This window comes from Thalassophryne amazonica, chromosome 10 (genome assembly GCF_902500255.1).
Source record: "Thalassophryne amazonica chromosome 10, fThaAma1.1, whole genome shotgun sequence".
In the NCBI taxonomy this organism is placed as follows: domain Eukaryota; kingdom Metazoa; phylum Chordata; class Actinopteri; order Batrachoidiformes; family Batrachoididae; genus Thalassophryne; species Thalassophryne amazonica.
Window position 1 is genome coordinate 76272300 of NC_047112.1, and position 12198 is coordinate 76284497.

General features: G+C 40.3%; 1 protein-coding gene across 2 annotated transcripts in view; it reads left to right on the top strand.

Moving 5' to 3' along the window:
- Positions 1-11747, top strand: part of si:ch73-63e15.2 (protein strawberry notch homolog 2) — a 175138-nt gene extending 163391 nt beyond the window's left edge. For both annotated transcript variants that reach the window (XM_034180297.1, XM_034180298.1), the window contains 2 exons: positions 3283-3473; positions 6720-11747. In XM_034180297.1, coding sequence (XP_034036188.1) covers positions 3283-3473; positions 6720-7996 — 1468 coding nt within the window. In that variant the 3' untranslated portion in view covers positions 7997-11747. The remainder of the gene's footprint in view (positions 1-3282; positions 3474-6719) is intronic.
- The last annotated feature ends 451 nt before the right edge of the window (positions 11748-12198 follow it).

The window sequence follows — 12198 nt, forward strand, 5'->3', positions numbered from 1 at the left end:
TAATTCCCCAAATATCTAAAAACAGTAGGTCTGCTGCCCACTCCAGACATATTACATCAGTACATTACTATCTGTTAGAGTTTGGAGTTGTTTTTTAAACAGTCCGAGAAACATTTTTAAAGTTAGAATGTGATATTAATTTAAAACGTTGTATTTTACCAATACTCTCACAGACCACAATGGATTACTCATTCATTGGACCATTCTTTGAGAATGGCTGTTTTCGATCATAGGTAATGTTTTACAACCAGGCTGACATCAGGATTGAGTCAGGGTTGTTTTGTGTTTAAACATGGGGTGTGGTGAGTACTGAGTTTAAAGTGTGTATCACTTAAGTAAAATGTCAAATGAGCTGACTGTTCAAAATAAAAAATGGATTTGGAAAATATTGATGTATTTAGTTTTATTTTTGGTGCTATATGCCCACAGAAATTGAGCCATAAACATGAGGAAATTAGCATGATTTCACCTGCCTCTGATAAACACTCGGAAACGTCAATTTTGGTGACATAATTTCAGGTCCCACCTCTAAAATGAATGAGGGAAAATGTAATTTTTTACAGTGTGAAATCTGTGTATTTTGTGGGCTTTGACAGTGAATACATCAAAAATGGTTAAACTGTATTTTGCAAGGATGTCATCACATGACTGCTGTTGCTTTTTAGATGGAAAGATTTTCCAAAGATAATATTTTGAGGAGGAAATTGAGAGGTTTACACACACACACACACACACACACACATATATATATATATATATATATATATATATAAAGGATTAAACAGCGAGAAGCTGTGCATTATACGGTTTGAATGCATGAGGCGGAGTCTAAAACACTGAGTCTAAAACACTTGAACACGCATTCAAACCGTATAATGCACGGCTTCAACTTGTTTAATCCGCTTATACCATGGTCCCACACAGTGAGCTAACACACAAATATTTATTTAAGTTAACAGAACTTGATAAAAATGCGTAAGTATTTGGGACTATTTTATGCCAGTCTCAAGACATTTTGTCTCTGATGCGCTTACCGTGTCTGCGGGCTCGCGCTGCAGCGGGTTACTTACACCGCCCCCCGCTCTCTGCTGTATGGAGCTGCAACCAATTGTCCAGAAACTATGCTCGCTGTTTTGATGCAGAGCGCTCCGACAGCCCGCAAGGATAGAACCGTTCTCCTCTTCTTTCCCGTCTTCAATTTTGTCCAGTTTGTTCGATGTTAAATCTTTACGCCGTTGCTTTTGCTGTTCTTCTTGTCTGCTCTCCTCCTCTTTCCATTCCTCAAAAGTTTTATTTTGGCCAAAAATATTAAAATTCACTTGGAAATCCATGTTTTATCGCGTTTCTGTCATTCACCTGTCAAAGCACAGCTGATCTGTGCCAACTGATTTGCACGTTGCTATGGTGACGACCAGAGCGGAGTGATTATAACAGTGACTTAACTCGCCGAACTACATGTGCGTATATACGAAAATAATGCACGCCAGTTAGACATGGAATTCTCACTGACCATGGTATAAATGTGGTGTGTGTGTGTGTGTGTGTGTGTGTGTGTGTGTGTGTGTGTGTGTGTGTGTGTGTGTGTGTGTGTGTGTGTGTGTGTGTGTGTGTGTGTGTGTGTGTGTGTGTGTGTGTGTGTGTGTGTGTGTGTGTGTGTGTGTGTGTGTTTTGGACAAACAGCACAAGTGAAGCCCAGCACAGCGTGAGAATGGTCTTCAAAATATGGATCTAACTGAAAATTTTATCCTTTACTTTTCTGTGGCCAGGAGAAAATTATTAATGAAGCGTGTTTCGTCTCCTGAAAGCGTGGAATGGGCTGTTTGTGGTTTACACCACAGTGACACCAGATTCGCAGGCTGATGAAGGGACATTTGTTTTTCTGTGGAGTGCCACACAGTGGATCAATAATCCTTCATGGCTCTGTGTGTGAACACAGCAGGAATGAAATCAGAGACACCACTTATATACATATGTAATCGTCACATTCAGTCTTATTAAGACATATGCAATGTTGTTTTGTTTGTTTTTTTCTGAATACACTGCAGGTTACAAAGAGGCAGAGATGAACATATATTGATTTTAAAATACTATTATTTGATTTAAAACCAAATTAAAGCCATATTATCTTTGAAAACAAAACCCAGTCTAGATTGACTGTGTGTCCTGGAGTAAGTCATGAAGTGGACTGTAGCTGAACACAGGTGGACTGACCTTCAGGCAGCACCTTAGGTTATGCCACTTTTATGGCAAATAATCACTCTGAATCTGTCTGCATTTTTCAGATGCTGTATGGCTAATTTTATTTGTATCACATACATCAGGACACTCATAAGTTAAAGAGTTGGAAGTAATGATTCATAATGTTGTATATGATTTTTAAAAGATAGTGTTGATTGGAGTGTGATACGCCCTTTAATGCGATAAACACTTTGATGCCGCGTAATGCATCAGACAAAAGCTACACTGTGCAGTTCCTCCAGTCACAGCCAAAGAAGGTCCCCCCAGAGTTGTCTGGTTGTATTGGTGGCTTCCCTCAATAGTCACCTTGCACACTCACTCAGTTTTTGAGAACTTCCCACAACAGACAGATTTACTATAGCGTACAGTGATTTGGATTTCTTTATGTATCCATCCTGATTATCCTAAAGACAGTTGGGTGTAAACATTATGATCTGTATCAACAAATGTGTAAGTCTGTTCAGTTACTTACAGTGCATCCAGAAAGTATTCACAGCGCTTCACTTTTCCACATTTTATGTTAAAGCCTTATTCTAAAATGGAGTAATTTATTTTTCCCTCAAAATTCTACTCGCAGCACCCCATAATGACAATGTGAAAAAAGTACAGCCTCAAGTCTTCTGGAATATGATGCCACAAGCTTGGCGCACCTATCTTTGGCCAGTTTTGCCCATTCACCTCTCAAGGGCCATCAGGTTGGATGGGGAGACAATCTTTGTCTCATCAGATTATTTAAAAATCATACAGTGTGATTTTCTGGATTTTTTTTTTTTTTTAAGATTATGTCTCTGAGTTGAAGCGTACCTACAATAAAAATTACAGACCTCTCCATTCTTTGTAGGTGTGAAAACATGCAAAATCAACAGTGGATACTTATTTACAAATTTTATAAATATTATATAATATTTATAAATATATTGTAATATTAAAATATTATACAAATACTTATTTGCCTCACTGTATGTAGCTTGTTTTCCTATTATCCCCTTGGCTGAGATTCTTCATTGGTAAATGTTGTGTTTGCCCCTCACTGTTTCTCTCTAGGAATGGAAAGTGTAAGAAAATTGAGGAAGGCCAGGAGTGTATGCTGGGCATGCGCCTCCGTCAGTACCACATGTTGTGTGGTGCTCTGCTGCGTGTGTGGAAACTGGTGTCTGATGTCGTGTCTGATGTCACCAGCTCCAGCATCCTGCAGATTGTTCGCCTCAAAACTAAACAGCATAACAAACAAGTTGGTTAGTACAATCCCACAGCATGGGTTTTTTTTTTTTTTTTTTTTGTGAATGTGTAAAATACAAAGAGGGATTAAGGAACTAAAACCATTGCTCAGTTGTTTGTATCTCACATTTCCTGTTAATTTGTATGAATAAGTGTTGTATTTTTTAATACTACAGTGACAAATGAGATGGAAAGTGCCAGTTCAAAATACAGACCACACCACAGTTCAGCTCAGAATCTTAGTAGTAATATTTCTGTCAGGTCTGTTTTCTCCGTGTCCCATACTGTACAGAGATTAAGACAAAGATTTAAAAAAAAAAAAAAAACACCGGGTTTTTTTATTTTGCTTATTTGCGTTATGAGATTTTTAACTTTTCTTTTTTTTTTTTTTTATCAGTTACATGAAATAATCTGTGGAGGATGATCTAGTGAAGTGTTTCTCTTACTGGTCTGTCACAGAACTCAACAGGGTAATTTAATTCAATCCATCTTATTGATTCAGCACCAAATCACAACATAAAGGTCGCCCCCAAGATGCTACACACCGTTTAAAGTCAAACCTCACACACCCCGTGAGCAAGCACATTGGCAGCAGTAGTCAAGAAAAACTCCCTCAGCCATTTATTTGACTGCCATTTTTCCTTAATATCAATATCTTATAATCAGCCTACCTTGCCATAGTTTTGACCATTTGAAGCGTGATTTCTTCCTGGATGGTGATGATTTCTGTATCTGCAGTGGGTTCGGGATCTTTTTCTTACTCCTCCGGCTGCTGCAGGTCAGCGATGAGGGCTTTGTCGGTGTGGACGATCCCAGGCGGGTGTATAAATTCCTGCCCAATCTGAACCAGCAGTAACGATCTAAAGAGTCACATCCAAAAACTTTGAATAGTCAGGAATCATCCACACAGAATCGTTCTCCCTCATCGCTGATCTGCAGCAGCCGGAGGAGGAAGAAGAAATCATCGTTAGGGCAGTCACAATTATTACAATATTCACCAATCGCGAGTATTTTTCATATTCGCAATTATTTTTCATATTTGCGATTACCATGAATTATTTATTTTATCCACAAAGCATAAAATGACTCAGAATCTGACATCATTGTGCTGCAGCCTCGCTCACTCTGTTTCGCTCTCGTCTTAAGGCAGGACAATAACGTGGAGGCTGAGGAGTGATCTGTCCTGCCATTTGGATAAGACGGCCGATTAAAACAGTGACCGTCTTCTTCAAAGCCATCTAAAATGCGGAGTTTACCAAAGGAGCTGTTGGTGTGTGCGTGTGTGTGTCTGTGTGTGTGTGCGCGTGCAGAGTCAACAGACTGCGAGGGAGGGGTGGGTGAGGAAGATTCCTGAATGGAGGCACGACATGTTACATTCTCCTGAGAACCATCAGTGCACGCAGCGAGCACAGAGCAGAGAGAGGATTTTAACCCGAGTGAACAAAAAACCCAAAATGTGGAGCTGCCTTTACTTCTCTCTGAACTTTCTCTACCGGTGTGATTCTGCCATTACCGTCCTGTTCACACCATGTGCGTGTCGTATACTGAATTTATGAGATCATGAGATGAAATAAACGGTCAAATACCTTTAAAAACGTATTTAAAAAATGAGAATATATGAAGGAACTGAGAAAAAATACGCCTACACGAGTTAAAAAAAAAAAACCCTGAAGTGGAGAAGCTGTGGTGATGTTCAGACGCACAGATCTCAAAAAGCAGGTGAGAACTCTGAACTTTAACAGCTGTTATTTTCCAGGGGTGGTGACCAAGTGGTTAGTGCGCTTGGTTTCAGTGCAGAAGGTTCCCGGTTCAAATCCCACCCCTGCCACATTTCTCCATGTGAAATAGAGTTGCCTCAGGAAGGGCATCCGGTGTAAAAAATCAGTGCCAATTCAACATGCAGATCTACCTTGGATTTGCTGTGGCGACCATGAGTGCAAACAAGGGAGCAGCCGAAGGGACTTGTTTATTTGTTCAGTCTTGAGCTTAATGTAGTGTTTAAGCACAAAACGTGACTGATGAGAAGAAACAATTTTAGAAATGCAACAGAAACAACCACAAATCAGAAAAAGTTGGGACTGTATGTAAAATGAAGATAAAAATAAAAATGTTGCACTATTCCCAGTTTCTCCACTCACAGAAGCCAAATGTTCTTCCAGAGTTCTGTAATTATACTACGATAGTAGAATATAAAGAAGGGAAAAAAAGAAAAAAACATAGACAATGTATTCGTCAATCGCAATTATTTGTCTGACAATTAATTGTCTCCAGAAATTCCTGATCGTGACAGCCCTAATCATCGTCTAGAATCATCCCCACTGACGATTCCTCCCAAAAACGGTCAAATCAAAATTGACTTTTATACAGTCCCATTTAAGAGGTCCACAACTTGACCACGAGTAAAGCCGAATTGTGACTTACAAGTGTACGGGGCTCACCTGTAATACTCTATGGCAAATTAATTTTTTTCAAAGCTGATGAAATGGATCTGCTAATGTTGTGCTGCCTTTGCTTCATTTAATCAAAGTAATTAATTCATTTTAAACTGTACATACCTTGCTGTTTTGTTTTTTTTGTTTGTTTGTTTGTTTTTTTTTGGTGAACATAACAGCCTGCAGCTTTGTCTCAACGGTGTAGGAACTCTACTTCCTTTTTGTGACATCACTGGTAGAAGGAGTCACTCCCTCGGTATATCGTCCGTCAGCACACACGCACGAGCAGGAGGCCACCATTTGGACCCGCGACTGCTCACACGGACAATCAGCCGGGCAGCAACATCTGGCGGCCAACATACGTGACCCGGCATTTAAACAAGGCTGGTGCGTGTTTAAGGCGGGCATTTATTTATTTCCAGCAGAGTTTTGACCCGGAAATTTAATGAGGCCGGCCTGTATTTAAGGTCAGCTGTTTAATTAAGGAAATACGGTATATGAAGAAACCTCAAGCAGACAAGACTCTGTGTGGTGACCATCTGCTTTGCCCATACTACCAATAACAAATAAAACAAAAGCACAGTGAGAGTTGTGAAGGATGCAGCTAAGCTACCATATACATGTAAAGTACAGACAGGTGGCTCAGTAGACAACCACAAGGTGAGGGTTACAGAGTCGATCCAAACACATTTATGCTTTTTGTACTTGGAACAAATACTTTGTGTGAGTTTGAGAATGTATGCTTTACATCTTACAATTAAGGAAAGCTTATATATTGAATTATCAAGATATGACATCATTACAAGAGCATTTTTTTCTCACTCTAAACAGGTATCAAGATCCCAGAGAACTGCGTCTCGCGAGTGCGTGAGGAGCTGTTGCGTATGGACGAGGAGGTCAAGAGGAGGCGCAAGAAGAAGGAGCAAGAGGCTATGGAGCAACGACTGGCGGAGGAACATCGGCGCAAACTGGAGCAGGAGAGCAAACACCTTCTGGCAAATCTGTTCAACACAAACCCTATCTTTAACCAGTCCATCATCCAGTCGTTTACCCAGAACCAGGCTTTCAAACTGAAGCTGAACCAGAACCATCTGCAGCCAACACAAATGCTGAGCATGTCCCAGCTACAGAGAGTGTCTTCCCAAAACCAGTTACAGCAGCCCTCTCAGAACTTAACCCCCTTGCCTTTACAGAGAAATCCAAGTCAGACCCAACAAAGGACCCACATCAGCTGGCCGAACAACTCCTCCTCAACCTGCACGACAAGCCAGAACTCCCTTCCCAACGCCGCTGGCCTCAACTCCCACTTCTCACAGTTCTGTCCTGAGTCTTTCTTGTCATCTTTCACACCCATGAAGAGCCCCACTCTTCCACTCCATCAGACCGCATCTTGTCCCAGCTTGTCTTCCAAGAATGCCCTGGATGAGATCTTGGATCTAACAGTGAACACACCATCGCTGTCCTCCGAAAGTACAGAGGGCGGGCTGAGTCTGGGCAGTCTGACAGGGCACTCTGCAGCGTTTGGAGATGACTTTAGTCTGGAGTCTCTGATCTCTCAGAGTGTCCCCAGCGCTCAACACTCAGCACAAGTAGAGCCACCACCTTCTGTTCTACAGCAGCAGCAGCATGTGCAGGCTGTGCCGCAGCAGAACCACAGCCTGTTGGCAAATAACCACCACCACAACTTTTTAGACTACTTTGATTTCCCCTTGTCCCCTCGAATGACTACACAAAAAGCCAGCCCTCCTTCTTCTTCTACCTCCTCCTGCTCTTCTTCCACTTCCTCCACCTCCTCTGTGACAAACAGTTTGGTTTCTCACATCTCCACCGAACTCCTGCCCACGTCTGCCCTCATCCCCACGTCCTCTTCCTCTTCTCTTTTCTCTAGCCCATCGTCCGCCCCTTCCCTTTTTTCTGACTCTTCCTCCTCCTCCTCCTCTCACTTCTCTTCTGCCTGTCTCCTTCCTGCTTCCCAGCCTCTGTCTTTACCCAATGGTCACTGCAGTTCTGGTGTTCTGGACGTCCGTGAAGCTCTGAACAGCATGTTACAAGCTGGACCGGACCGCAAGTCTGTCATTATGTACCGGCCGCAAGACTCACAACTTTAAACAGCGCATCTGTACTTTGTATTTAGGTGTTTTTGTTTAGTCTTTTAAAGCAGGTTTTGTCTTGTTTGCTGCTTTCTGTGGTCGCATCCTCGGACCTGCTCCCAGTCCCCTCAGGGCCTCTAGTCAAATCACTGCCTGTCCTGCTCTCAGCTCACTCTGCGCTCTGTTCACAGATAGGCTGGCTCCATCAAGATCTGAGATCTACACAAATGTGAAAGGCAGCTGTAAAATAATAATAATTAATAATAATAAATGTGATCTCCCCCTCCTCCCCATTAGTTTAGGATCATAGCCATGTGCTCATTTTACTATGGCCCCATTTACACCTGGCATTAAAATGTGTTTTTGGTGATCAGACTGCAGCGCATCACCATATAAAATAACAAGTATAAAAGCACCTGAAATACATTGTAGTAGTCTGATCTCCCAACCCAGATCTGAAGGTGGTCAGGGGCACATTGTGACCCCATCGTACTGTCATGTAGGTGGAAACTGGTGGTGCTACTTCATGGGCACTGTGATTTTTTTATGTTGCTTACCACGTCCCTCCTCCCCAGTCGTATGACTGAGCACAGGTGCGTATCTCTTCTGGATAACACAGACTACAGTCTTCTGCAAATAAAGTCAAAGCTTTAATGATGCATATATGTGGTGCCCCCCAGTACCGACTGTGTTCCCGTATCCGTGTCCTCAGCATTCTCCTCTGCCTTCGTCTTCAGCATTCCTGTTGCTGACAGCATTTTAAGAAAGAAAACATAACACAAAAGTACAGCTACCACTTTTTGTGGGGGGTAGCTCACTCGCACCTGTGGAGGCGTGACGCGAGCTGAGCATCGACTCGTATCCAGATTTCAGTGAAGTCAGTGTAAAGCCATTTTATTAGCAGGTGTAAATGGGGTCCGTGTCATAACCATGTTTTATTAAAGATTCCAGCTGTCAAAACAAGCTCATTATCGAGGTGGTTCTATTCTTCCGGTCATCCGGAATTCATAGAACTGTAGTACATACATGAGTCTTGATTGAACCTCCTGCTGCTGATTTTTAGAAAGTTTGTTTGGCAAAGTTCCTGGAAGTTGTGAATGTCATTTGCCAGTTAAAACCACACCTTTGGACTTTGCTTTGCCATCGACTCGTAGCTTCACAGTTTGAATAAAACAAAGACTCGGTTTGAGTGAAACTAAAGCTTCAATCAAAAGCTATTGATGAACTGGATAAATTTTTTTTTTTTTTTTTTTTTTAAACAGACAAACTCTTTTAATTAGCCATGAAATGCCTTAGTTCTTGTTTCTTTTCCATGCGCCCTCTTGTTTCTCTCCCTGATTGTATGAACACTAGTGTGAGGAAGAGCAGTCTGCTGTTGCAAACAGTGCCTTTGGAAAATATATTAATGCAGTCTTTACAAATCCGTGTAGCCTAATGTATAGATTTGTATTTTTAGAGGGTTGGTTTTAATTATAATTTAATATTTTGTATTTAACTGCAAGGCCCATTCAGTCAGTTGTCGGTTTGACACTATGCTAGTGGTGGGTTTCAGGAACAAACCTCCATCCGGCCCGTCTGCATTCGTCTGAAGAAACCACTGCACCTCCTCCTGACCCTGTGTGCCCTCTGTGCCTGCAGGGGTCACAGAGGTCACACAGGGGTCACAGGATGACTGTTGAGCAGCGTGAATGAGAGCTGTCCAAAGTGGTATCGCCTTCAGTTAATGATGTGAGTCCTGGATTGATTATGAAGTTCTCAGGAAAGTCTAGACATTTTTTGTGTGTGTGCGTGCGTGCGTGTAATTTACACCAATCGTGATCTTGGGATTTACAGCAGATGATTTCAAATGTTCTCATTTTTAGTGTCTTGAGTTGTGAGAGGAGCATTGTACTGCTGTCTTCAACAATATCTTCACTTTGTTCATGTAGCATGAAGGTCTAGTTCAGTCTTCTTGAACAACAAGTAAAAGAAGAGCGTAACAAGTGTCTGGCTAAATGTGTGTTCAGGCATCGAGGCTTTAAAAATGCATGAAACATTTGGAGATTGTATAGGCATTTCGAACCAGCCGGATCGGAATGTTTTTTGTGGGACGATAATGCGCTGTAGTCAGTTTATCACAAAATGCCAGGAAACATAGAACTGAACGGAAAGCAATAAAACCGCAGTCTAAATTTATTATTAAATACAAATGCCTAAGTACTGTTTATGGTCAACAGACAATGTTTGTAATTAGCTTTGCATGCTATCAATTAGATTCTTCTTAATGGTCTTGTGCTTGATTATTAGTTAAACAGATTCTGAAATGCATACCACCTTTGAGTAGTACGTTTTCATGGGATGAACGCAATGCATTCTTGATGTTTTAGCCATTGTTGTATAAATATTATTGCTATTTATATTTAATGGATATTTAGATTTTAGACATGTTATCCTGCTTGTTAGAATAGTTCAAATATTTGGTCAGGGAAGTTTCTAGTTTTCAAGATTACTATCAAACAAATGATGATATAACCTGCCACCAAATAATATTGCACTGTTCTGTACTGTTGTACGGCATCTTGATTTATTTCTGCTTCTTTCAGTTTGGCTTCAGTCAAGTGGAGTTTTTGTTCTGACTTGTAGACCTTTGTCAGGCCTCCGGTTTGCAGAGAGATACCAAAGTATTCCACAGATCCCCCAAAACGTACAGGCTCCATGATATCAGTCTCAGGAAGAAACCTTCAGGAGGTGTAATGGTGGGCCCTTAGCAGAAATATATACTTTTCCTTTATATCATTGGTGAGACTAACCAGTACATTTACTCTATTTTTGTGACTCTGTGCTGTGACTCTTGCTGTATTTTTGTTGCAGACTTAATGTGATGGGGTTTGTTGTTCGTCCTTGTGAAAATGTCAGTGATTATAAATGTTTATGCCTTCTTAGGGCAAAGATCAAAGGCCCTTTCTTTTTAAGAAACTTTTTTTTTCCCTGTGGACAGTTTTGTGTTGCAGATGTTGAATTTACTTTTAAACCTGGGTTTTGCTAAAATGTGCAATCAGTCTGCCTTTAGCCGTCACTCAGTGAACACTTTTAACATTAGACTGACAAAATACAGTATCTCAAATGTACAATTATTTCTTTTTTTTTAATTAGCTTTTAATATTCATCATCAGGCACATTCCAAGTCATTTGCCTTCGGTTTCATGTTCCGTCATTACACTCGTCATAAAGCTTTACGCATCGGAGGGAAGAGGAATGAACTGTTTTCAGTGCGGAAAAGGATGGTATTTTATTTTTTAGTGTCGTTTAAAGTCTCATTTTATTTTGCACTAAGAATGGCATAATCAATTTACCGTTGTTAGTTATGATTGAGACTTGCAAGTTTTTGTTGCTGGTCTTTTGATGGATTTGCTATCTGTATACTGTAACCATCTTCCCTGTTTCTCCATCATTTGCATATGTTATATAAATAGCACCACTTTCAAATAATTTATTTCTGACGACAACAAAAAAGAAACAAAAAACATGCTACTGACTGTATGTATTTTTAAACAAAGCCTATTTTTTCTGTAAAAGAAAACAAAAAAAAATGTGTTCAGCACTTTTATTCCGGGTTGTGCTTTTATTTTCTATATATTTATAATTTAGATCTAAATGTATATATTGTAAAATTTGTGCCTTTCAACTAATTCTCTAAAATGGTTTTCTACTCGTTAAAGGAAGGACTATATCAAATTGCAATCTTAACTTTGTAAACAATAAAAAACTTGAAGATTGCTGGAATAAGTCACATTTTTATCTTATTTATTGCATTGTTCCTCACAAATTATAGTGACATGTTTTAACTGGATTATTAACCTTTATTTTATAGGGACAGCATTCTTTGATCAACTGACAAAATATTGTACAACCCCTGGCAAAAATTATGGAATCACCGGCCTCGGAGGATGTTAATTCAGTTGTTTAATTTTGTAGAAAAAAAGCAGATCACAGACATGACACAAAACTAAAGTCATTTCAAATGGTAACTTTCTGGCTTTAAGAAACACTATAAGAAATCAGGAAAAAAAATTGTGGCAGTCAGTAACGGTTACTTTTTTAGACCAAGCAGAGGGAAAAAAAAATATGGACTCACTCAATTCTGAGGAAAAAAATTATGGAATCACCCTGTAAATTTTCATCCCCAAAACTAACACCTGCATCAAATCAGATCTGCTTGTTAGTCTGCATCTAAAAAGGAG